We start from the raw sequence: 27,805 nt of genomic DNA on the forward strand, positions 1-27,805 counted from the left end.
TTTTTTGTTATTGTTGTTTCCCTCCCCCTGTCCCCTCCCAGATACAGGAAGGTGGGTATGACCTGCTGGCAGACGGGGCCGGAAAGGCACGCCTTCCCCCAGGGAAAGGGGGGGATGTACTCTCCGGGGACTGGGGGCTCCCCGGCATGAGAGAATGAGGGAGGAATGTGGCAGGGTGGAGGGCGGGGCCAGGTGTGCGGAATCACGACCCGGCCCCGCCCTCTGCCCTGCCACATTCCTAATTAGGCTGATTAAGCCCGAGAGGGATAAAGCCAACCGGGGACGGTAGTGCGAGAGAGAGAGAATTACAGGCAGCTGACCTGTATGTGTTTGGTTGTGTCTTTTTGTTTTAGTTAGTCATTAAATATTATTTATGTTGTTAAGCCGGTTCTCGCCTCCTCCTTTCCACTGAACTGTGTTACACCCTGGAACATGAAAGTGCCTGAAGTTAAAGAAATACCCAAAAGAGTTCTAGTTCTTCACTCTCTTGCAGTGTATATTGGGTGTACACAGTCTACACTGTAAGCATGCGGCACAACGTCTAATTAATCCAAAATAATTACAAATTACAAACTATAACTTTGGTATTAAAGCTTCTTTTTGAGTGTCAGGTAATGTTTTTACTGCACTTATTTGAATTGGAATATCATTTTTTATGAACCAGCAGAACACCAAACCCAGAATAGTCAAATGTAATGCTGTAACCGAAACTTTTCACAATTAGCTATACAATTCTGCTTGTGGATATCTCGCTTGAAGCAAATAAGTGCTTGAATCAAAACTTTGAGTATCTTTCAAAAATGTTATGCCACTGACCTGGCAAACTTTGGTGAATCCAGGGACTGGCATCTCCTTAAAAGCACCCATTGTATGAGCCGATACCTAGTAAAAATTACTTCTGTGCATTTTCTGCATGCATTTCTGCATGTAATATGCATCAGGCTGTCACTGAATGGACTGTAGGTGACAGAGACTATGTGGAGTTTGCTAACAAGGCCATCAAACAGTGACACTTATCAATCATAATGTCCAACTGTACATCTAGCCATTTAACTATGTTTCCCAGACTGATCTTGTGGGATATCGGCAAAAGGAGGTCGAATTTTTGTCATCCATAATCGCTCTATGCTTTCCGAGATTCCAAACTGCCCCCAGTGGCCTAAGCTGGAAGTACAGTTAATCTTATCACTTTCACACGCAACGCATTTTTTCCAGTTCTCAAATTTTGGATCCAAATTTGTGTGAAAAAATTAATAAATAAGCTAATTTCCCACGAGATCAGGTTGTATTTACACAAGTCCAACCTTCTTGTTACTCATGTTGGACATTATGACAGATTGTTGATACGGTCTGGTTGCGCCAACCAAAACCAAAATACCGCTCCACCTAATCTGACCTGGTGGGATATTTCAGTTAAACATGTAAGCATGAGAGGACCTTGTTACTTTAATTATTAAAACGTCCTTGTAATTCACTGCCAGAGGAATTGTTAAATGATACATTCATGAACTCAAAGGAGGATAAGTCTATCATTGACTGGATGGATGTGGGCTTATTTGTGAATGAAGACCAAACAGAACGATTCTTACCCAAGAGGCTTCTCCATTCGACTGCCCAGCGAACCCACCACCTCCCCCAATGTACAGAAGGCCTGACCCAGGAAATCCTGTAGTAAAAGAGAGTAAGAATATGATGAAAGGGAGTGTGTGGCATTTTCCACTATGGCAATATGAAAGGTCACTATTCCAAGTTGTTTCGCAGTGTAGCATGATAGTATGTATGAGGTGATCAGGACATACTGTATATACACTCACTAAGCACATTAATAGGAAGACCTGTACACCTAGCAGTGCAATGCATAAAATCATGTAGATACGGGTAAGGAGCGCCAGTTAATGTTCAAATCATCCATCAGAATGGAGAAAAAATGTGATCTCAGTGATTTTGACCGTGGCATTATTGTTGGTGCCAGACAGGTTTGAGTATTTCTGTAAATGCTGATCTCTTGGGATTTTCATGCACAACAGTCTCTAGAATTTCCTCAGAATGGCGCCAGAAACATCCAGTGAGTGGCAGTTCCGCGGACGGAAACGCCTTGTTGATGATAGAGGTCAATGGAGAATGGCCAGACTGGTTCAAGCTGACAGAAAGGCTATTGTAGTGAGCAGAATAGCATCTCAGAATGCACAACACGTCAAATCTTGAAGCGAATGGGCAACAACAGCAGAAGACACTAGTTCGTTTTAAGTGGTCCCTTTTAAAAAGTGAAACAGCAAAATGCTGTTTAAAGGTGAAATGTGTAATTTCAGAGCCACTTGCACCATCAAACGGAATTGCAAAATTAACGCCTGTTTTTTTTGTGTGTGTGGTGGGGGGGGGGGGGGGTTTCTAAATGCTCACCAATCATTGGTCTGGCAAACAGATAGTCCCATCCAAAACCCATGCCATTGGTCAAGCAAATGTTGAAACAGGAGAAAGTACTGAATTTTAATGTCGAAAAAATTACATGCATCAGCTTTAAAAGGGTGTCAGATGAAGTATACCAGGTCACACCAGCGGAAATTCCCAAAAGTATTTAATGTCAACTACCTATGTATACAACATGCTGTAGTATAATACACTTGTTAAGCAGCTCGAAAGTATACATATAATATGAATTGCATATGTATTACATCCTCTTTAGAGCATTGCACAAGATTGTAGAGAAACTCAAAAGATGATCGTTTTTGTTCACAGAATATAATCAAAGTTAACTTTGTTTCAAGGGCTCAAACTGTGTTCACACCAAGTTGCCACCGATTTGATAAATGTCTGAAATGAAGCACAATCGTTGGCTTTGAAAAGCCAATATAAACAAAATGATGTTCTAGGCAGAGCGTTGAAGTTCTGCCACACTGAACTCCACAACAACACTTTTCTAATGGGTAGGTGATCCTTTGTGTGTGATGAAGTCTGTGCTGAAAATGACAGATTTGAAATCATGTACAGTACTTTATTTTGTATTCATACACATTTTCATCAGTGTATTAAAAGTACAGCAATAAAGATTGAATGATCAAAGGAACGGAGATAAAGCAAAAAAGAGATGCAGAGAATAAGAATGAATGAGTCCAATTACGTCGCCTTAGCGAGAGTGTGGTTGTGTTTTTTAAAGACATCAATTCAATGTAACAACACTTGATATTCAGCCTTGATATTCTTTCCCTGTGAATGCAATAGTGGTTGACCGATATGGCTTTTCCAATGGCCAATGATGATCTAGAGAACAGGGCGACATATGGTTGATATAATTACAATAAATACAGCAGTGTACAGCCAAAAAGTGTTTGGACACTTTTATACATTTAGACCACACCTATTTATGAATTATTTATGAAATGTATTAATTTCATTGCATTAGATAACAAAATATCAAGTGTCATTGTAGAATATTTTTATAAAGTTGAGTATAAATTAATCAAGTATAATCAATGTTAATATAGCCATTTTATTTTATAATTGTTTCTGGTGGTCAAGCATGTGACTTGCTGTGTCTGTGGAATGTGGGGCCCCTCACATATGATAAACTGATTCTCCTGTGTTAACGCTAAAGGAAATATAGTGAGGTCTCCACAGAGGTGTCCAGTGACACATATGGAATGTATTAGCCACTCCTTGGTAAATCATATGTATTTAAGTAGGGGAAACCCATTTTTCGGGATTTGTGCTGGGAGCAACTCAGCTTTTTTTTTATCTCTGATAATAAAGTCTATCTTCTGGCATCAAAATCCCAAGACTTCAAGACTGATGCTTCACAGAGGTGGAAGAAGCCATGACAAATTAGCAACCCAGATGGGATAGGAAAGGTGTAGATGTGGGTCTTCCACAGTGGGCTGGCTTGACAAACAACACTAAATAGGTGGCCACTTGAAAGGTAAGCATTCTTTGCTTATAATTAATTTGTAATGATCTGTTTTTACTGTTAAAGGGGCCTAGATGGATAACAGTAAATGAAAGCAGATAAAGTTTAAAAAAAAAGCCGGGTAGGTAAAATCACAGTTTTTTGACCAGGGGCAAATCCTGCAATTATCTGTTTTTACTGTTAAGAGGGCCTAGATGGATAGAAGTAAATGAATGCAGATAAAGTTTATAGAAGTCAGGTAGGCATGTTTTTGTCACAGGTTTTTGACAGGGTAGGCAGAAATCCTGTAGATCACCTAAGAGAGGCGGTAAAATAGTTGTGTTTTAGAATTATAGTATTTTTTTGAGAGCTCTGTGTTTATAAAGGCCTTGTGTTTGTAAAAAGTGTGAAAGTTTCTGTGTCTGTGAGAGTGTTTGTGTCTGTGTTTGAAAGTGTGTGAAGTGTGACTGAAGTGCAATTGCGCATGGAAGTGTATGACTAAGTACAAATACGAGCCCAGTAGAGGGACTGGAATGTATGATGCATCCTTAAAATAAAAGGAACACAGAGTGTATGTTATATGAGTCCTACAAATAAGCGGACAAGTGTGAATTTGAATATAATATGAGCCCTTAAATTTAAAAAAAAAAATTAAAAGGATATGATGAATGGAGTAAATTAATGGATGTTGGGAATGAAAGCCTGTCTCTTTTGAAAATTTGGAAAGGAATTTCCTTTGTCAACACAGAGAAAACTTAAAACGTTCTGAGATATTGGCTTTGTAGGTTGTTTGGGCATTCTTCAAATTGTAGAATTTGTGATCCAGATAGAGAGACTCAGCCTTAGCTGCATAACTAATGAGGAGTATATATGCAATTTACAGCAAAAAAAAAATCTATTTAGGCCTATTTTCAACCTTCCATCAATATATGAGGCAGAAGGATCTGATGATTAGAGTAGATGATTGAATAGTGGAGTTAAAACCAATGATAAAAAATATATATGGAAGAGTAAATATAATACAGTATAAACTGACAATAGGAAAAATAATAAAAATGGTGAGACAACACAGCTGTAAAACAAAATGTGCATGAAAGCAAAAAGTTAACTCAGCTGGCTGGACAAAATTTAGTCTTGGGCTGTTCCTTTCATGCCATGAAGGAAGCCTGATGTAAGATTAACTAAACTGAGAAAGAGCAGCTCTTGTTGGAAATGTGTCAGATCATAACTCCTAAACTAGACTGTAGCATAGAAATTTATTTGACTTCATATAGATAATTTATACATTCAAGTGGTATTACTGTGCTTAGAGTTAAAATTCTATAAAGAACTATAAAGTGATTGAATTCCATTTGGGAAATCACATTATCTGGACAAACAATAAACATTTGAGTCCAGTGTATTGCATTAAACTAAAGTCAACTAAGTAATTGGATTTTAAACAAAGGTTGTATTTAAGATAAGTGTTGGTATATTACATAAGGTAGAATTATGGCAAACACTCCAGTGGAAATATTAAAATCTAGAAATCCACGTGTAAATAATTGATTGATAAAATCTCAAAGAAATGAGAATGTATTAAAAAAGTGAAGGTGAAAGAAATAAAGATTCAGCTAACCTAAGAAAAAGCAGCTGTTATTGTGATTTGGCACTATTTGGATGCAGAGTGATCCTAAAAGTAAATTGACAACATAGGAAATTTGGACATGTGTGTGGCATAATAATTATTAAAGTGCATGTAAATTGGTTTATAAATAAATGAAAATAATTGACTTTCCTTTGGAAGATCATATTATTTGAACAAATAAAAATTGACCAAAAATCCAAAAATTGATACATTGATACATTTTGTAATATTATAGGAAAAATCATGGCAGCCACTCCTGTGGACAAATTAAGGATTAAAATATCCATTGTGTAGAGAACTTATAGATAAGCTCTCAAGCAAATGGCAAAAGAGAACAAAGATATGATGACAAAATGGCCAAAGGAAGGGACATTTGATGTAGCGTTGTGTGAGGAAATGGAAACTTTGATAAAAAATTATAAAACTAAAGATAAGAGTAAAAAAGTAAAAAGAGAGAAACAAAAAGGGAAAAAGAGAGAGAGAAGTGCTAGCACTGAAAGGAGAAAATTCTCTGAAAAAATATAAGACAGGCAAGAATAATACTGAAGGATGCAGAAAAAGAGATAAGTAAAAAAGGAGAAGCCCTTGTCAAATCACCTCCATATGTGCCCTCAGAAGGTCAGTTCCCAATACTCAAGGGAACTGTAGAAGTTTTAGGAGAAATGCAGATGGAGGGTCATGTGGAGTTAGAAAAAGAAAAGAAAACAAAAAAACAAGGCTGGGACCAAAGAAGGGAAAGGATAGAAAAAATGAGAGAAACAGAAAAATTAATACGAGACAGATAAATTGGTAAGAAATAGAAGTAGACTATTGGAAAGCAGGGAGAGAAAAAGTGATTTGATGGAGGAAGGTGGGCACAGGGAAAAGAAATTAAAAAGAAGGGTGAAACTGACTAATAAGATATGTGTTGTAAATGTAAAGCTCTGCTTGAACAGAAAGCTAAAGTAAGTTGTATTGAATGAAAATAAAATGTCGAAAAAGAAAGTTTGTGTTTTATTAAAGATTTGATGGTTCTTGGTTTAGGGATCACATGGTATATGGCGTTCTCATGAAAGACAGATTGTTGCATCAACTACGTTTCTCAATGTTCTTATTACAGATGCGAAGTGATAAGGAGAATTAAACAACAAGGATATTAGGGATATTGGACTACATTTTTGCAAGCGAAGGTTGATGAGTTTTTGTCCACATGTGAAGTCTGTGCTTAAAACAATGTTATGTGGGCATGGTAAATAAAGTACATGGAAAGAATTATATGCTTGTGGTGATATGCAGATTTAACAGATGGCTGGAAGCAGTACCATCAGCTGATCAGGGGTCAGGAACAGTAATCAAATTTCTAACAAGAAAAGGTAATACCTAGATTCGGAATACCGAAAGGTTCTACAGTTTTTGACGTATGTTGTTTTAATGGACAAAAGAAAGTAGGGAACGAGTAAATTGAAAGTTCTGGAAGAGGTTTTCTTGAAGATGGTTTAAGAGGGGAAAGTTTGAAAGCAGTTAATATAATGAATTATTATAATTATCACTATTTTCACTGTAGAAGAGTAACTTATATTATTGTGAGATTCTAAAATGAAAAAGAAGGAATAACTGTAACAAGATTAGAAACAGTGTGAAGGAGTGGAATCTCCTCCTCTGAATTCCTCCCCTGCCCTCTCTCTCACTCTCAGTTTAAGTTTTTGAATTGTGCACAATTTGAGTGACAAAATTTCACACCTTTGAAAGGCACATCTCTAAATTGTTGTCTTTTCTTTTGATTTTCTTTTCTTTTATATAGACAATGATGTGACTTGACAATAATGTTAGATACAGTGATATGAAGGAGAAGTTCAAACAGCTTTCCTCATCATGATTAAATATTTTATATATTCAGAGGGCAATTTGAAGTTAAGTGCTTATACTAAAAATAAGAGATTTGGTTGAATGTTCATCTGAAAGAATAAATGTAGGTTCAAAAACTATCTAGAGACTATTATTGAATTAAGGTGATGTTTTTAAATTAAGCTTCCTAGAAGCTTGACAGAGGCTACCTTTATTTTGTTTTGTTCTGATGTTAGTCCCCACCATGATACATGGTGTTTTGTGACATTTGCAAAAAAAAAAAGCAGAAATACAACCTGAATGGAAATTAATGATCTGTAAATTAGTTAAATTGTAGCATTTTACTTTTAATTTGGACAATTTTAATAGATTGTTGAATTTTGAATAATGCTTTGTGAATTTAACCATATTATGAACTGTCTCCATATTTAAGCAGTTGTAGATGGTTCCATTGGCTGTGACAGTTCTCAGGAGATACTCCCTGAAACAAAAGAAAATATTTGTTTACTGATACCAAATTATTAAGGATTGGCTAATAGGAATGAGCGGTATCGAGACCAGTGGCAAGAGGTGATGACCCAATGACGGATAAGACTCTCCAATGGCAAGAATAGGGGGCAACATAAGGCAGGGCATCACTGCCCTGGAAGCCTGCCCAATTAGGGGTGAGAGGGGTTTAAGGAAGTGGATGGATACTTTTAGGTCGGAAGAGAGGTCTAGAAGAAACCTGCCCGAAAATTGTGAGTTCCACTCAACCCGGCTGCATTTTAATAACCGCTTTATTAAAACATTTTATCACAGTGTTAAATACCAAGCATTCTATCACTGTGCCATCAGGGGATTATACCCTATGAAGAAGATTAATTATAGATTTTGGGGGTAAAGTTTTGAGAACCGTTGCAGACAAAGGAGTGCCTGACTTATTAAAGAAGTATTAAGCAAACCTGGGAATATTGGTATGATGAAGAATTAAGATTGAAAAATGATTTATTACTTTTTACATATGCTTTTATTGAACTCATGTACATTTTAGTGTTAATGAAGTATGGAAAAAGAAAACATGATGGTGACTAAAGATTAACATTGCTTGTCTTGTTTGTTTATACATTTAAATAGAATTGTTTAAAAACAATGGGGTGCATGGTTGGCTAAATTTGGTATAATGATTGGAACAACAATCCTTGTGGGAGGAATAATATTCTGTTGTGTGTTACCATTGGTAAAATCATTCTTGATCCGAGCAACAGTGAAGCAGATGACACTGATCAATGTAAATGGTCCGATGCAATGACAACTACTCTGGATGGACAGAAAGACCAAATTGGGAGGAAATTGATTCCTCCAATGAATATATATGATGAAATGAATGATGAGCCATGCCCTGGGATGAAAGTGCTAGCCTAACCTCTCCCCAGAGGTGACCCTCTACGAGGCGCAAAGTATCCGGGTTGAAGATATCTACACTACAAAAAAGAACTCTTAATATTATGATGAATATTTTGTTTTATGTTTGATATACTCTACATTACTGTGACAACCACAGGCAAGGCTGAACCAGTTGCACGCTCATGCTTATATGCTTATATGTTTCATTTATTGAATGAAGGTATAAGGAGACAGAAACTTTTTACTCCATTCTTAATCAAACTTGAATGAGTTCTGCAATCTCCACTGGAGTGTAGTTGAATAATCTGGTCATTGGTAATGAAGCTGTGTGACTTAATTTAGTCACTAGATAGCATGACTGAGGTGACTGAATTATGAAACTGCACTCAGGGTAAAAACAGTGAAGGTGGGACTTATGTAAGTCCCAGAGGAGGGATAATGTAGAATATTTTTTCTTACTTTTCTGTGATGCTTCACAGAGGTGGCAGAAGCCACAACATCATCTGATATGTATTTAACTACTGGAGTCGTATGGATTACTTTTATGCTGCCTTTATATGCTTTTTGGATATTCAAAGTTCTGGCCACCATTCACTTGAGGACCTACATAGCTGAGATATTCTTCTAAAAATCATGATTTGTGTTCTGCAGAAGAAAGAATGTCATACACATCTAGGATGGCATGAGGGTGAGTAAATGATGACAGAATTTTCATTTTTGGGTGAACTATCCCTTTAAGGCTAGTTCACACTGTCCCAGTAAACACCAGCACTGTTGTACATGTGGCTTTATGGTCATTATAGACAATTTGGAGTCAAACCTATTCATTATATAACAGCCTTTAGTGAATTCCACCCTCAATTTGTATTCATACTGATGATTAAATATAATCCATCTATTGTCATTATACTCTATAAAGACCTCCTCCTCTTCTTCTTTCTCTCTTTGTTTTTCTCTCCATCACACACTGTTTCTTTCTCTCTCTCTGCATGTGCGGTTTGCTCCCATGGCCTTCTTCTCTTAATTTTCACCTGATGCCAGGAGCACAGTGGCTCCTCACGTCAACACATCCGGTAATGGTTTTATGCAGTTCTGAATTGCCCCTCAGGAGTGGATGGGTTAGGTTTGTCTTTCTAAATCAGGAGGGATTAGGGCGATATTGATTTGTGGGTGAGGGAGTAAAGCTCCAGGAGGCATTGTCTTTGATTTTGAGATCATTTAGAGGAAGTAATTATCAGGGACGGAACTTGTGTCCACACTGGAGTCACTGCGGGTGTTTTCAATTACTCTTGCGCATTGTGTGTGGAGAGATCAGTTCATCTCAGAAACAATAGTGGTACAGATGCTGGGTAACTGCCTGCTTGACAGCAGGTTTCCAGAGGATTGCAGGGCTGGTTTAGATCAATGGTGCTCTAGAGGAACACGCTGGATTAGTGAATGGTGTGATATGTTTGGCTAAACGTTTACACTATGCCATATTGATGTACGCCCACGGACTGCTACACTACGAATACTGAATGAACCCTCAATGAACTCAGTCTCACTGCTACCTGTAAATTTAGCTTGCAATGGAAACGCCATGGAGTGAACAAACATCCAAGACTCTTAAACGAACGTTCCGGTTTCAATACAAGTTAAGTTCAATTGACAGTATTTGTGGCATAATGTTGACCACGTAAAAAATTTACCACAAATATGTATTTCAACTTGTCACTCCTTTTCTTTAAAAAAGCAAAAGTCTGGGTTACAGTGAGACACTTACAATGGAAGTGAATGGGGCCAATCCATAAATGTTAAAATATTCACAGAGGTTTAAAAAATATAGCCACATGACGTAAACAATATGCATGTTAACATGATTTTAATGTGATAAAATCACTTACTAACCTTTTCTGTGTAAACTTACATCCTACTTTACAACTTCGTTGCCATGTTGACGTAATGCTTTAAACCCTAAAATAGATTTCCAACTCAAATAATGCACAAGATTCAACAGATAATTAATGGGTTAGCTAAGTGCTTCTTAATATATAAGCTTTATATTTCTGTCTTTAAACCCTCCTAAAATGGGTCCCATTCGCTTCTTACTGCCTTACTGTTACCTCGATTTTTTTAAAGAGAGACGAGTCAAAATAATTTTTATGTAATCAACATTATGCCACAAATGCTGTCGATTGAGCTTCATTTGTAATGAACTCAGAACATTCCTTTAAAAATAAAGGTTCCAAATAGAACCAAAAAGAATTTGCATAATGATGCCATAGAAGAACGTTTTAAAGTACAACGCCTCTTTATTATTTCGTTAATTAGAAAATCACCTATGAAATGTTGCTTCACAGAACCCAGAAACCAGTGCACTGGTTTAAAGAACCTACAATGAAGCATCAAGAATGGCTAAATCTAAAACCAATTAAATAGTCAATTCAAGAACCCTATATACCCAAATGTAGAGGGCTCATTGCTGACATTAAGGTGCTGTGAAGGACCTAAGAATCTTGGAGATAAACATGTTTATGTAGTTCCTGCCGATGGAATGCCAACCGCTGACAATTTTCAGGTGTTCCACCCCTGTTCAACAGTGCATCATGGGTAGAGGTATTTCAGGGTGCATCCATAAGACATAAGACAAACAGCTGATGTTGGACATCTGGGGCCTGATAACATCTGTGACATCTGTCTGTGGTAATCCATGGTAACCCTAATGGAATGATGGATTGATTGATGGATTGATTGAAAAAAAAAAACCTTGGGAAAACCAGACTCAGTTAGGGGAGCCAGTTCCCCTCTGGCTTGATAGTATGAACATATGCCAAAATTACTTAGCTAAGTGTCATTGAATTCATGTATAGATCAAGTAGATTTTAGATTTTTTAAGAATTTTGATTTTTTTTGTACGATATTTAAATAAAACACAGCCTATTGCAACAAATTTACTTGCTTGGAGAAGAAATTTTAAAGAGAGAGAGCGACTTTGGGTTGGATTCTGACTTAAAATTGAACGAAACCGGTCAGGGCCTCATTTCCCAAACGCATCAAAAGCCTTAATAGATCTTAGAATCCAAGTTACTATTCATCATAGTTTTGCAGCCCATTTCCCAAAAGCATAGTAACTTAAGTTGTACTTGAAAATGCTTGTAGATTTAATATATGCATTACTACTACTATTATTATTATTATTATTATTATTATTAAATGCACAAAATGGATAGTCTAAATGGATGAATAGATTAATTAGTAAACAAATACATTTATTTGTGTGAACTAGTTGGACAAGTTGGTAACAACAAAGTGGTGGCATGATTGATGCAGACAACTGTATAAATTAATATTTGAGAGAGAAGAAAAAGTAATTAACTTGCTGCCGTGCATGAAAACTGTCTTTATATATTTGCTCATCGTCCTACATTTACATTTATTCATTTGGCAGACACTTTTATCCTCGTCTCCTCTTCCTCTCTGACACCCAAATGCTCTCTTGCCAGCACTACAAGTTGTGTAGCACCACACAAGGCCGGGAAGATAAGTGGTGAATGAGGTCCACCTGTGTGCCACACCGGTCTTGCATTCCAGTGAGGGGTGGCGGGAGTATTTAAGGAGAGGAGACAGAGGCAGACAAGAGAGAGAGATGAACGAAGCTGACTGTGTGTAGTGTTGAGCTGAAAAGGCAACAGAGTTTATGTGTAGTGTTGAGCTGAAAAGGCAACAGAGTTTATGTGTAGTGAACCTGAAAATCATAACATAGTGAGAAGCAGTGTGTTAATGTGTGCGACTGAAACGTGCAACAATAAATGTCTACGTGTTTTGTCAAGCCGGCCCCAGCTTCCTCCTTTCCACAAACTGTTACAGCATCTTCCAAACGTCTCCTTATTTTGTGCTCCGTAATGACACATAATATGAATGCTTGTAATTAGCAGGATCATACACAGGGCCTTCACTGTCTTCACTAATCCTGGAAGCTTTTATATTGAGAGGAATTTGTGAAAATGAAATATTACAAATGCACACCTGATTATGGAAGCAGATTGTGTAAAAGAAAAAGATAGTTCTGCACAAAATTACTGTAAAACCAATACGTAAATATGCAGTTAATTAGGTTAAATATTTTAGAAAATATTTTAAAACGTATTTTATCATGGTAAATTACAAATGATTGTAAAGTTACGCACAACAATAATGAAGTTACAATGACGAACAGCACTATACGGTCACATTTCAGCACTGTCACACGGACAGCGACTCTCTTAAGTAGCACTTAAAAAGCGTCTTCACACGTTCATGTTAAGTGCAGTTTTGGGAACTTTCATAAAATTGCTTGTAGAAAATGCTCTTAACCGCTAGGATCGATCGTTATTGGGAAATGCAGCCCAGGTCGGATCACATGGTGTAGATTACTGGCCAGGTTCGCAGCATGGATTGATTGATTGATTGATTGATTGATTGATTGAAGGATAAACTTCATGATGATCTACAGAATTCAACAGAGTGAGAGTTTATAAAGAATCTGAAAGGAAACATGGGGCAGTTTCAAAGACTTACGTGTTTTGAGAGGTTGGTGCTTTTGGAGTCGACATCATACCTGAGAAACAAAATAGAAGGTTAGTGGAAATGTTGAGAAGACACACAACCAGAGTAAATTATTATTTTTATTTTTTTTGTTACATCATTAATATATTTGTCAAATCTTCATTGTGTATACGATGGTAATTACAAGGATGCAAATAACCATAAAAGCATCAAATTCTGCAGAAGAAAAAAAGTCATATGGGTTCAGAATTTTTGGGTGAATCCCTTTAAGTACAATAATTCTCTTTCCTATTTTGACAAAATTAAAAACATGTATAATTTTACATAAGTCCCAAAGGGACTCTGATGTTCTATGCAGCTATATGTCTTCACATTCTTAAATACTGCATGACCCTAGAGCAGAACAAACACATACATTGACAAAGGCAATACCCCGCTCACAAACTCACTTGCACACTTTTAAACTCAAATAAACGCAAGCACACACAATCAGATGTGATGAAAGTGACTCTCTCTCTCTCTCTCTACAGAAAGAGGGCTGGAGAGGATGTCAATGCCCAAAAATGTTTTACATATTTTTTATCTTATCAACACAAATAGTAAAACAGGTCCAGACATGTCACAAAGGTAATAGTAAAACTAGATTTTTAAATTTTCTGAAAAAAATAAAATAAATAAATAAATAATAATAATAATAATAATAATAATAATAATAATAATAATAATATATATATATATATATATATATATCAAAAATGACTTTTTTCAAATGGTGATGGTGCTATTTTTTTTTTTTTACAACAGTAATATCCTGACTATACTTTGTGATCATTGTATGTGTATATATATATAATATACACATACAATGATCACAAAGTATAGTCAGGATATTACTGTTGTAAAAAAAAAAATAATAATAAAAAAAAAATAGCACCATCACTATTTGAAAAAAGTCATTTTTGATTATATCTATACAGGGCCCATTTCCAGCAGCCATCACTCCAACACCTTATCATTGAGTAATCAAGCTAAATTGCTAATTTGGTAATAGAAAATACCTTGCTATTATATCAAACACAGTTGAAAGCTATTTGGTTTGTTAAATGAAGCTTAACACTGTCTTTGTGTTTGTTTTTGAGTTGCCACAGTATGCAATAGACTGGCATCTCTTAGGGTGAATATTAGGTCAAAAATGGCAAAAAAGAAACAGCTTTCTCTAGAAACTCATCAGTCAATCATTGTTTTGAGGAATGAAGGCTATACAATGCTTGAAATTGCCAAAAAAAACTGAAGATTTCATGCAAAGGTGTACACTACAGTCTTCAAAGACAAAGGACAACTGGCTCTAACAAGGACAGAAAGAGATGTGGAAGGCCAGATCAACTGAACAACTGAACAAGCGGATAAGTACATCAGGGTCTCTAGTTCTAGAAATTGATGCCTCACATGTCCTCAGCTGACAGCTTCATTGAATTCTACCCGCTCAACACCAGTTTCATGTACAACAGTAAAGATAAGACTCAGGGGTGCAGGCCTTATGGGAAGAATTGCATAGAAAAAGCCACTTTTGAAACAGAAAAACAAAAAGAAAAGGTTAATGTCAAACGAAACCACTACGCCTGCCATGTCTAGTCAAGCAGCCCCACCTTGCCATGTTCCCACATCTATCTCTGAGCCTAACACTGCCATCCGGAAGCAAAAGAAGAGAATAAGCGCTCCTACTCCCCTGTCACAGCCCATTCTCACGACCACGAAGACCATTCCCCAGTCTCTGTCAGTGCTCACGACCACAGAGGTCATTCCCCAGCCTCTGCCAGTGCTCACGACCACATAGGTCATTCCCCAGTCTCTGCCAGTGCTCACGACCACGAAGGCCGTTCCCCAGTTTCTGCCCATGTTCATGACCACAGAGGTTGTTCCCTAGTCTCTGCTGGCATCCACGACCACAAAGGCTGTTCTCCTGTCACTGCCCATGCTCACGAACATGGAGACTGTTACCCTTCCAGTGCCTGTGCTCACAGCCACCAAGACTGTTCCCCTATTGTGGCCAATCCCTGAGAATTCCACGGCTCTGCCCCCAGAGCCTCTGCCTCCTGACCCTGTTCCTGTCCTGTGGCAGCCTCCCAGGCCTCGTGACCATGTCCTGCGGCCGCCTCCACAGCCTCCTGACCCTGTCCTGCGGCTGCCTCCCAGGCCTCCTGACCATGTCCTGTGGCAGCCTCCCAGGCCTCCTGACCCTGTCCTGTGGCTGCCTCCCAGGCCTCCTGACCATGTCCTGTGGCCACCTCCCAGGGCTCCTGGCCATGACCCTGTCCTGTGGCTGCCCCTATACCTCCTGACTATGTTCTGTGGCCACCTCCCAGGTCTCCTGACCATGTCCTGTGGCCGCCTTCCAGGGCTCCTGGCCCTGACCCTGTCCCGTGGCTGCCCCCTATACCTCCTGTCCCTGTCCTGTGGCTGCCTCCCAGGCCTCCTGACCATGTCCTGTGGCCGCCTCCCAGGTCTCTTGACTCTGCTCCCTTCCTGGAGCTGCCACCCAAACCGCCAGACCCGCTCTCTTCCTGGAAGCCACTTCGCTGGCCACTGGCTCTGCCCTGGTCTCCTGCTCCTTGCCCTGCCTTGCCAGGCCACACCCCACATCCTGTCTCGCCAGGCCATTCCATCTTCCTCTTGATCACATTCCAGAGATTTTCAATGGGGTTCAGGTCTGGAGATTGGGATGGCCATGACAGGGTCTTGATCCAGTGGTCCTCCATCCACACCTTGATTGACCTAGCTGTGTGGCATGGAGCATTGTCCTGCTGGAAAAACCAATCCTCAGAGTTGGGGAACATTGTCAGAGCAGAAGGAAGCAACTTTTCTTCCAAGATAACCCTGTACGTTGCTTGATATATAGAATAAAACAAAAATGTTCACTTTACTCAAACACATACCTATAAATAGTCAATCCAGAGAAAATGATAACTTTGCATTGGTCTCTTAATTTTTTCCAGAGCCGTATATACAGTATATACACATCTACTAACAGTTCGGCCCTCATACAGTGATGCTTAGTCCAATCTGGCCATCGACCTAAAATAAGTTTGACACCCCTGCTATAGGGTTTTTAATTTCCCTATTTAAAGGGACATTCCAGGTTTAATGCAAGTTAAGCTCAAACTACAGCATAATTTTGACTTTTCCCTGCGTAATGCCGTAAACCCTAAAACAACAAATTAAACTTTACAGCTCAAATAATAAACACTTTTTAACATAAAAAAATATGTAAATGCTTTTATAAAATGATAAGCTTCACATTTCTGCCTTTAAACCCCACATTTCTGCCTTTTGTTTTGTTTTGTTTTTTTAAAGAAAAGGAGGGACGATATTTTATGAGGTAATCAACATTATGCCACAAATGCTGTCAATTAATCTTAATTTATACTGAACCTGGAATATTCCTTTAACATATTAATTCATAAATTCCTCTGATGTAATCAAAGTGACATGGGTGGGGGAAATTAATATTCACCAATAATATAAACATTCATGATCTAATCAATTCCTGATGGTTTAAAACAAAATTACAATAACCTTCTGTTTCAATCAAAAATACGTTGCATTGCGGCAGTTAAATGTGTTACGTATATGTGGCGAGCAAGACGCGGCCGAGTGGTGTCTGGGCAGAGCAAGGCTGGGAAGAAAAGTGGTGAATGAGTTCCACCTGTGTGCCACACCAGTCTAGCATTCCAGTGAGGGGCGGTGGGAGTATTAACAGTAACAGTGAAAAGTGTGTGTGTAAATAAATTTCTACGTGCTTGTTAAGCCGGTCCCAGCTTCCTCCTTGCCCATGCATTCCTTGAATCGTTACACTGGTGCCGATTCACGGGAAGGTGGAAGGATGAGCTGTCGTGGAGTCCTCGCCACTGCCATCCCCTAGGAGGAGGAGCCGTTGCCATCCGCCAGATGACAGAGGAGTCACTGCCATCTGCCAGGAGCCAGAGGAACCGCTGCCATCTGCCAGGAAGTGGAGGAGCCATTACCGTCTGCCAGGGGACAGAGGAATCACTGACGTATTTGGATATCACTCATGTAAATAAACTGCACTTGGGTTCTCACACTTCATCATCTTTGTCTGCTCCTGTGTCTACAGCCTGCCTACATGTTACAATTTATAGGTATGTGTTTGAGTAAAATGAACATTTGTTTTATTCTATAAAGTACTGACAACATTTCTCCCAAATTCCAAATAAAAATATTGTCATTTAGAGCATTTGTTTGCAGAAATTAAAAACTAGTAAAAATAACAAAAAATATGCAGTGTTTTCAGACTTCGAATAATGCAAAGAAAATAAGCTCAAATTCATTTTTAAACAACACAATACTAATGTTTTTACTTTTTAAGAGTTCAGAAAATTAGAAGAGCTCAAATTCAAGCAGCTCAGCTTTGTTTGATGGCTTGTGGCTACCCAAACCGCCAGACCCGCTCTCTTCCTGGAAACCACTTCGCTGGCCACTGGTTCTGCCCTGGTCTCCTGCTCCACGCCCTGCCTCGCTAGGCCACACCCCACATCCTGTCTCGCCAGGCCATGCCATCTTCCTCTTGATCACATTCCAGAGATTTTCAATGGGGTTCAGGTCTGGAGATTGGGCTGGCCATGACAGGGTCTTGATCCAGTGGTCCTCCATCCACACCTTGATTGACCTAGCTGTGTGGCATGGAGCATTGTCCTGCTGGAAAAAACAATCCTCAGAGTTGGGGAACATTGTCAAAGCAGAAGGAAGCAAGTTTTCTTCCAGGATAACCCTGTATTTTGCTTGATATATATAGAATAAAACAAAAATGTTAATTTTACTCAAACACATACCTATAAATTGTAAATCCAGAGAAACTGATAATTTTGGTTTAAAACAAAATTACAATAAAAAAGTGGTGAATGAGTTCCACCTGTGTGCCACACCGGTCTAGCATTCCAGTGAGGGGCAGCGGGAGTATTAACAGTGAAAAGTGTGTATGTAAATAAATGTCTATGTGCCTGTCCCAGATTCCTCCTTGCCCATGCATTCCTTGAATCGTTACAGTATATTCTAATTTGTAGAATCTTCTCTTGTTGAGTTTCTTTGGTTAAACCATAATGGGCAATCATTTAATCATTTTTCTTGGCAAAATTGCTCAAGCTCCATCAAGTTGGATGGGAGACCATTTGTGAACGGCAATTTTGACTCATTCCACAAATGCTTATCTGGATTGATGTCTGGACTTTGAGTGGAGCACTCCAGGACATCACTATTTGTGGTTTTAAGGCACTACAGTGTGGCTCTTTTGCATGTTAAGCACTATGTGTGGGGTCATTTTCCTGTGGATATGAACCACACTCAAAGCCCCCATCCTCTTGCATACTGCAGCAGGTTTTCCCCTCAGGAGTTTTCCATACTTAGCACCATCCATTTTTTTCCTTCTATCTTGAACTTCTTCACGACCCTGCCACAGAGGAATATCCCCCTTGCCTCCTTGGTACATTCTAGCATAAAGGTTTTTTTTTTTTTAGTGTGATGCGTTGGTCTACGTCAAATTGACCCTCAAAAGTTCTCTGAAAAATGTTTTCATCATCTCATAGAAACTTATTCCTAATTGAGGCTCTCATAAGACTTTGGGCAATGCTGAGGGTCTCTTAGGTACATACCACCATGAGTGCAAGTGGCAGATGTTTAGCACTGTAGCAAGTGTAGTGACTGAAGGCAGGACAATTATTAGGAGAATAATACAGAGGCCCTGCAGCCCACACCAGAAAAGCATTCCTTAAAACCATAAGAGAATTCCAAAATGGCACCCTAAAGTCTGGTATGGCCCAGCTAAATGAAAAGTTTATTACATCTGACTAAAATGTAACTGTCACAAAACAAGGGAGGGGGTCCAGGAAAACCCAACCTTTTAACCCAAAATTCCTCAACATCATAAATTGAAGACTCTGCTCTGCTGGTGCCAAGGAGTCTGAGATGAACCACATCTGGCCAATAAAAACGAACAAAGGAGGCTTGTCCAGATAGCATATACCCAAAAACACTCATGATAATAATTATTCACATGACTTGAAGACTACTTTTCTGAAGAAACCCCCCATGCCATGAAATCTACATCTTCGTTATAAACAATTTGCTACACTTAAATTAGGCCAATAAGGGAGCATGAGGCATTTCCTGTATCACATGCTAAAAAGAAACAAAAAAAAAATAAAAAAAACATTACCAATACACAGAGCTAAAGCAGACTCCCTTATGAGACCCTCATGTTTGCAATGGACAACACAATTCTAATACTGAGACATCTCATCTTAATCCATGAACATTTTACACAAAGTCACAGTCATTTTGCTGACGTAACCCTCTAAAATGCACAGAATCTACCTTTTTGTACCAAAATGTACTTAGCCTTGCTAGATAATTCTGAAAATGATGTTGTTATGGCCTGTAATCACTTTGCTAACTGACAAATTGATGATTATAATCTTTAATCTTGTCTTATTCATGTCATATTACTAGAATGATAACCATTCATGATAAAGCACATCATGTTTACTATTGTTGAGATTCTTTCTGCATTTCAGGAATGTTTATGTTAATTAATTGTTGATATATTCAGTTGTATGCGAAATATATAAAATGTATGATTAAAACATGTAATTTTTGAACGGGAAATGGGAGTCTTCACAGACAAATAAACATTAATTCCCTTCAGAAATAGGGACAGACAAATTATTATGTGACCCAGCAAAAGACACTTCTGATTGGCTCAAGACACCTTTGGGGTGTGGTCAACTTCGACAGTACAAAGTCTCCCCTCCTCGGACAAACGCACTCTCTTGCTCTTGCTCTCTTCCTCTTCAGCTCTCTTCATCCTCCGCGCTCTTGCCCTCGTGGCTTGTAGCCTTCTCTGGCGCCCCTCAAGTTCCATACAATGTAGAGTCCAGGTAAGGCCTCCTTTCAAAGCCCGCTTCATCATTCCAGCAACAACCTGACATCCACGATCTTAACAGAGGTCTAAAACATCGACAGAACAACCAGAACTTTCTACTGACAGAGCTGAAGAATCAAAGCAATGCAAGGAAAGTACATCTCCAGACTTTTACCGAAAGTACTGGTGTCTCTCTAATATAATTACCTTATTGCAAATCGAGTTAGACTGAATTAAGTATCAATGGTTCTCAAGGCATTTTCTATAGACTCCATAAAGTTCATTTTCTCTGAACAGATCATTTCTATTCAAGTTACTCTGTTACAGTTCACTTACAATCCATTTTTCATGTTTGTATATGTGTTAGTTTTATGTTAGATTAACAATAAAGTCTTGTTTGTATTCAAAGTTAATTTGATTGTGGTATATTTTGATAAATAATCTCGTTACTTGATTTTTCAAAGATCTGTGCTCCAAAGCTCGAACTATATCTAAAATATTTGTGATATTATTTTCAATAAGCCATGAGAATAGTATTACTCCAATAAGTGAATTAATCATAATTCCCTTATTAAAGCTAATTATAATATAAATTGTGAACGAATACAACGAGCCATTGTATTACAATTTTAATGGTGGAGAATTTTATTCAGACAAATAATTTCATTATTTGTCATTTATCCTTCTTATAATAGTGGTAGAATGTGGCTAATTCCATTATAAAATTCCTTACATATTATGGTGAATGTACAGACACTTTAATCCATACCGTATGCATTTATACTACCAAACATCCTATACTAGATAATGACTCTGGAGGAAAAATGGAAACTGTTTTAAATTAATTTGTGTTCCTTTGGTTTAACTACCAAACTTAACATGCACACAACTGCACCATAATTCTAATTCCAACCTAACTGAGTTATGACCAAAATCAGGTTCTAAGACTATGATGTCATTCTGATCTCATGAAACTTACCTGACTCTATCAATATTTTTGAAAAGTTATATTATATGGTTCATTATGAGTCATGGCAGTTCCAAGGTGAAATGTTGCATTAAAAGAGAGTAACATTTTTTCCCAAACAAAATAAGGTTTTTAAGGTTAATGCTCAATTGAGTTTTAAAACAACAAAACCTAACTCCCTACCCTAAACCTTTAACCTAAACCTAACCAACAGTGTCATAAAAAGCAAATGTGAGCTAAAAAACTTAATTGCTGAAGCACCCATGTTTATTTGTGGTGCTTCTAAGACACTTTCGCCATACGTGTCGACTCGCGTGCTCTTCAGGACTCATACTGTAGACCTCTGCATTGCAAGTGCAGTTAAATAAGCTTGTAAATGTACATAAGTTGGTTAGGTAATGCAAATATAGTAATCTTAAAATATGTTGGCTAACAAAGTATTTCGCTATAGGAATTGTTTATAAACTGATAATCTCAATTTAATTTGTGATTTGTGTGACAGGGAATAAAAGTCATTGCTGTTGTAGCACCTCTGGTGTTCATTTCACCAGGAAACTGCCTTGATAAGTACAATGATATCAAATAAAAAATCATTTTGCAAAAATGTAGTTATAGTAACATGATTCTATGAGACCAGGATGGATCTGTCCTGTGACAGGCACTATGCTTACATTAAGAAGAACTGCATGTGAAAATTGTGGTAACTACAAACTCTATACTAAAGCCAAGTAACATTTTTCTTAGTTTCAGTGTTCGCGTAGTTATTTCATTTTTCCTTTGCAAGGCAGTATAAGCAATTTATACGTAAGTTCACATCTAATAAGGCATGATTACTTTCATTACAACCGTATTGGAGTTAGCATGAATCTAATCCCAGATCGATATTTTCAAGGTTTTCAACCTTTCAAAAGGGAGCGGTTCCTTGGTGTGCACCTGAATTTGGAAAACAGCTATTACACCAAATGAAAAAATGAACTCTGATGTCAAATAGACTAGGAGTCTGTATCAAATGTCACTTTTTAACAATAGATATCACTGTACTTTCAGTTAAAGTCAATGCCTTTATCTTACATTCTTGTCCTGGTTTGTATTTTTCATCTCATATCGATTTTTGGTCTATTGTGTTCCTGATGCAGTAAACTGGACGCAACAGGACACAAGCTTATTCATTAATACAGGTGTACCCGAGCAGTCATGAGACGTCAAACTGTTATGAGACTTGATGAAGACAGCTGGTTATTTCAGATGCAATATAGGTGTGCAATTAAAATAAGTCGGAGGTGGAATAAATAGTGACATAGGATAATATAGTATGTATAGGCACATCTATCTTAAAATTAACATATTTTAGCTGGGCTACACTAATTCACTGTATGTTTTATAACCTTAGAAAGCACTGTGATTCAAAATTTCCATCTCAGACTTTCCAAATGGACTTGAAAAGCCTTGACCAGCAGTCAAGTACAAAGCCTCATTCATAGGACACATAAACAGAATGTGTGACCAGACGGTTAGGTTCAAACCTCAAGCCTCAACTCCAAAACCATTAATAAGAAACTCCTCCTGAGTTTTCCCAAAAATCACACCACTCGAAGGTCTGTTCCAAAACCTAGTGAGCTGCCTCGTTGTCTACTGCCTAGACAGCTGCCTTCTAAGACAAAATCTTAACTGAAAAGGCGATAGGTGGTAGATCTGGAACGCTCTACATAGGCAGCAGTTCTGCACACCTTACAAATTGCACTCCTTATGTGAAGTGCATGAGAGACGCAATTAAAACAATTTTACATTAAGAGTTTGACATTAGCATGTTGCTAAGCTAACAATGTAAAACTTGAAATGTGATACCTGAAATGGAGCATCTTAAGTGACTAACTTGGAACACTTTAGGCAGCAACTCTGTGTGTCATACCAATACCATTCTTCATGTCTGATTTCAATAGTTTGACATCAGCATGTTGCTAAGCTAATAATGCAAAACTTGAAATGCGATACTCAAAATGGAGCATCTTAAGTGACTAATTTGGAACACTCTAAATAAGCAGCAACTGTGTGTGTCACACCAAAGCTCTCCTCACGTCTGATTTAAATACTTTGACATTAGCGTGTTGCTAAGCTAACAATGCAATACTCGAAATTCAATTCTCGAAGTGGAGCATCTTAATTTACTAATTTGGAACACTCTAAATAAGCAGCAACTGGGGGGGCCTGGGTAGATCAGCGAGTATTGACGCTGACTACCACCCCTGGAGTCGTGAGTTCGAATCCAGGGCATGCTGAGTGACTCCAGCCAGGTCCCCTAAGCAACCAAATTGGCCTGGTTGCTAAGGAGGGTAGAGTCAGATGGGGTAACCTCCTCATGGTCACTATAATGTGTGGTTCTTGCTCTCGGTGCGGCGCGTGTTAAGTTGTGCGTGGATGCCATGGAGAATAGCGTGGGGTTCCACGCACTACGTCTCCGAGGTAATACGCTCAACAAGCCACGTGATAAGATGTGCGGATTGATGGTCTCAGTGAGGCAACTGAGATTCGTCCTACGCCACTCACATTGAGGCGAGTCACTACACCACCACGAGGACTTAGAGCGCATTGGGAATCGGACATACCAAATTGGGGAGAAAAGGGGAGAAACTCAAAAATTACAAATTAAAAAATAAGCAGCAACTGTGTGCATCACACCAAAGCGCTCCTCATGTCTGATTTCAATAGTTTGACATTAGCATGTTGCTAAGCTAACAATGCAATACTCGAAATGGGATACTCGAAATGAAGCTTCTTAAGTGACTGATTTGGAACAATCTAAATGAGCAACAACTCTGTTTGGCATACCAATAGCATTCCTCACGTCTAATTTCAATAGTTTTACATTAGCATGTCGCTAAGCTAACAATGCAATACTCAAAATGCAGAACTCGAAATGGAGCTTCTTAAGTGACTAATTTGGAACACTCTAAATAAGTAGCAACTGTGTACGTCACACCAAAGCGCTCCTCACATCTGATTTCAATAGTTCGACATTAAAATGTTGCTTAGCTAACAATGCAATACTTGAAATGCAGTACTCGAAATGGAGAATCTTAAAAGTGCTGTAAGAGATTTCAGCAATTCTGCTTCCACGAGACTGAGCCGTTGAATTAGCCACTTTCCAAAACCCCGAACTCCAAAGATACCAAAATTAGGTTTATTGAGAGCAGAAACGGTTGATAAAAACATCAGTAGTAAAATAGCGCCCTCAACTGACAACTGTTATGAACAACATGGCATAAAAATGCATTATGCCTGTACTGTAATAAGCATAAAAAATACATAGCACAAACAAATGATGGGTAAAATAATACATTTTTAATTTGACTGAACTAGCTTAATTATTGAGTGCGCACCTATGATGCACCTATGTAAAAAGCTGCGATATCTCTTATATTCTGGCAATACAATTTGGCCAAAACAAGGTTTCTTAAAAGGCGGCATAATGTTACTGTCTACCTTTAGAAAACAGCCTTCCCAAAGGCTTTAAAGTTTATGTAGGCAGCTTACTAGGTTTTGGAACAGACATACTGTAAACATGTCTTATAATGTGATCTGAAATACAATTAATTTTATCAGTGCCATTTCACACCAATTTGATAAAATGCAACTAATGAAATCCACTATAAAGATTAGAAAATAGCAAAATACAAACATCCACTCTTGCTCTCTCCAATGACGAGACACAAGACAGAATAGATGTGATGGTGAATAAATACAGTGTAATGACATTCAACACAGCTTTCACAGCAGACTGTAGCGTGGTCTGCTGTCTGCCCACACAATCAACATACCCTGAAGGGACACACACAGTCCCATTTACCCACTCTGACTAAACGCATAAGGCTTCCTACTCCAAACACTATTTATAGCAGCACATGTACTGAAGCGAATCTGTCAGTCTATCACACAAACGCATGCAGATTTCAATAAGCACTTTACAGCGCGCCAGTGCTGACATATTGCACATGTTCTGCTAACTGCGTATCCACATAATGACATACTGTATGTATATAATGCTAGCATTATCATGTATGTACTGTAAATAACATGGGATATTAAGACAGATACAGAGCAACAGGTTGGTTGAATTGTGGGATTTAATTTGTGAACAGATTTAAAGAATAACAAAATTTTTACATTTACTGAAGAAAATGTGAGTGGCGTTTACCCGTGCAAAAGTCACCAACATAATGCTAGGGTGTGGCTTGCCAGGGCATGCTATGCAGTTATCATGGCGTTCTAAGGTGTTGTTGCTAAGATGTTGCTAGGTGACTGGTAGGGTATTCTAAATGGTTTTTAGTTCATAGCTATGCAAGGTGTTACTATGTACATGCTAGGCAGTTGCTAAGCTATTGCTATGTGGTTGGTTAAGCGTTCTGAGTGTTCAATAATGCATTGTTGTACTGTTACCAGTATGGGTGGTTGCTAGGTGTGTGGTTTGTAAAGTTTCCCGAGTGGTCCGTAGTGTGTTGCTGTTTTGTTGCTAGGGTGTTCTGGTTGGTTGCTAGAGCGTTACACTACAGTTGCTGTAATGAGCGATAGTTAGACAAACAGACCCAAGAGCAGAGGAACAGTTCAAAGGATTTATTTACAACAAATATGGGCAGTCACTGGGTTGTGGAACATATTCGTAGAATCCTCCGCTAAAGCTCAGTGAAGTGCAGAACAACGCCCAGCAGAGATGGGCGACCTTAACTCCCGACATGCGGGATATATGAGGTATCCTCCATGGAAGACCATCTGACACGCAGCAAAACTGGAAGGCAACCACACACCCGACATGCGGGAAACCAACAGATACACGAGACAGGACCAACTAGGCAGAGAGAGTTAGGTTAGTACTCAAAATCAAACAACAGTGTTCAAAAACTCAGTCAACCCTGAGCAAAATTAAACATTCAGCATCTAACTACATTTAACAATCCAGTGCCAGACATGACACACAAGGGGATTAATATAGGCATGAGCAAACAAGGGACAGGTGTCACTCGAAAGTTGCCATGATCAGCGTTCCCATGGAAACAATCAGGGTTCCCATGAAAATACTTATTTCACGTTCCAGTGGCACCTGAAACACATGAGGGCAAAAATGTTGACACGCTTGGAACAAAACAAACAGGGAACGATGATACCACTCTGATGCCACGTTAGACAAAATCCCAACCTGACAAGGTGACAGGACCATGACATCACCGGAGAGCACAAGGCGGTAACACACATACAGCGGTAACCATGTATAACAGATGTTTAAATTGTGTTGTGTTAATTTGATGTTTTAAGTTGAGTGTAATTATGTATAACAGATGTTTAAATTGTGTTGTGTTAATTTGATGTTTTAAGTTGAGTTTAATTATGTATAACAGATGTTTAAATTGCGTTGTGTTCATTTGATGTTATTGTAAATTGGTATATGTCTCATCACTGTCACGACTGCTATGTTGATCGGAACTGCACCCAAGAATTTCACACACCATTGCACTTGTGTATATGGCTGTGTGACAATAAAGTGATTTGATTTGATTTGATTTGATTTGATTTGAAACCGGACCCGTGCGCTCACACAAAGAACATACACGAAACACGAGACAGAAAGGGGATGATAATGCCATGGTCCCGTCAGACAGAAACCTAACCTGACAAGGTGACAGGACCGTGACAGTTGCTAAGGTGTTCTAAATGGTTTTTAGCTTGTTGCTAGCATGTTCTAATTGGTTGCTTGGGCATTGATAGTTTTTTTCTAGGGTGTTCTGGGTGGTTGTTAAAGCATTGCTGTGTTGTTGCTGTGGAGTTCTGGGTGGTAGCTAGGGTGTTCTGGTTGGTTGCTAGAGCATTACATTACAGTTGCTAAGGTGTTCTGAGTGGTTTTAGCTTGTTGCTAGCATGTTCTAATTGGTTACTTGGGCACTGATAGTTGGTTGCTAAGGTGTTCTGGGTGGTTGTTAGGGCATTGCTGTTTTGTTGCTATGTAGTTCTTGGTGGTTGCTAGGGTGTTGCTCTACAGTTGCTAAGGTGTTCAGACTGGCTTGCTGCTATGCAGTTGCTAGGGTGCTCTAAATTGTTGCTTGGGCATTCCCTTACTTACAATCTAAACTAGCCGCAAACTTGCAGCAAATTTGCCACTTGTATTTTCATATGCCAAAGAGCTTTTGATTCATTGTAAATGTTTGCTAGAATTTTGCAGCTCTTCGCTGGTGGTGAACCTCCGGTAAACCTTTGGCAACAATGGACAATTTGCCGCAAGTTTGCCGCAAAGCTCATTTGCATGTGAAAATTATCAGTGGTGAATTAGCGGCAAGTTTGCGGCAAATTGCCATGAACTTTCGATTTTCCTAAGGGTTGCTAGTTGGTTGCTAAGTTGTTCAGGATTGTTGTTAGGGCTTTGCTGTATTGTTGCAGTCAAGACCAGACCTCCCAAGACCCAGACCAAGACTACACCCTTTGAGACGCAGACCCAGAACAAGTCTAGACTCCTAGAGACCCAGACCAAGACTAGACCCCTCGAGACCCAGACCCAGACCTAGACTAGAACAAGACTAGACCCCTAGAGACCCAGATCCAGACCAAGACTAGACCCTTCAAGACCCAGATCCAGGCCAAGACCTATTGGTTCAAGAACCAGGCAGTACATTTTAATGAACCAAG

The 27,805-nt window shown here is 38.7% G+C and overlaps 2 protein-coding genes across 5 annotated transcripts in view; one reads left to right on the forward strand and one right to left on the reverse strand.

The window, feature by feature from the left end:
- Nucleotides 1-16,960, forward strand: part of LOC127435349 (formin-2-like) — an 89,198-nt gene extending 72,238 nt beyond the window's left edge. The window contains exon 2 of the mRNA XM_051688779.1: nt 14,427-16,960. Within this exon, the coding sequence (XP_051544739.1) occupies nt 15,214-15,915 (702 nt within the window). The 5' untranslated portion in view covers nt 14,427-15,213 and the 3' untranslated portion in view covers nt 15,916-16,960. The remainder of the gene's footprint in view (nt 1-14,426) is intronic.
- The window catches only part of LOC127435324 (copine-8-like), a 359,118-nt gene that overhangs the window by 218,850 nt on the left and 112,463 nt on the right, over nt 1-27,805 (reverse strand). For 3 of the 4 annotated variants that reach the window (XM_051688722.1, XM_051688724.1, XM_051688728.1), the window contains exons 5-6: nt 13,254-13,293; nt 1,590-1,666 (exon numbers count right to left, since the gene is read on the reverse strand). In XM_051688722.1, coding sequence (XP_051544682.1) covers nt 1,590-1,666; nt 13,254-13,293 — 117 coding nt within the window. Of the gene's footprint in view, nt 1-1,589; nt 1,667-13,253; nt 13,294-17,038; nt 17,267-27,805 lie in introns of all 4 variants that reach the window. The other variant, XM_051688725.1, reaches the window with a different exon arrangement.

The sequence above is a fragment of the Myxocyprinus asiaticus genome, chromosome 45, assembly GCF_019703515.2.
Source record: "Myxocyprinus asiaticus isolate MX2 ecotype Aquarium Trade chromosome 45, UBuf_Myxa_2, whole genome shotgun sequence".
NCBI classification, from domain to species: Eukaryota; Metazoa; Chordata; class Actinopteri; order Cypriniformes; family Catostomidae; genus Myxocyprinus; species Myxocyprinus asiaticus.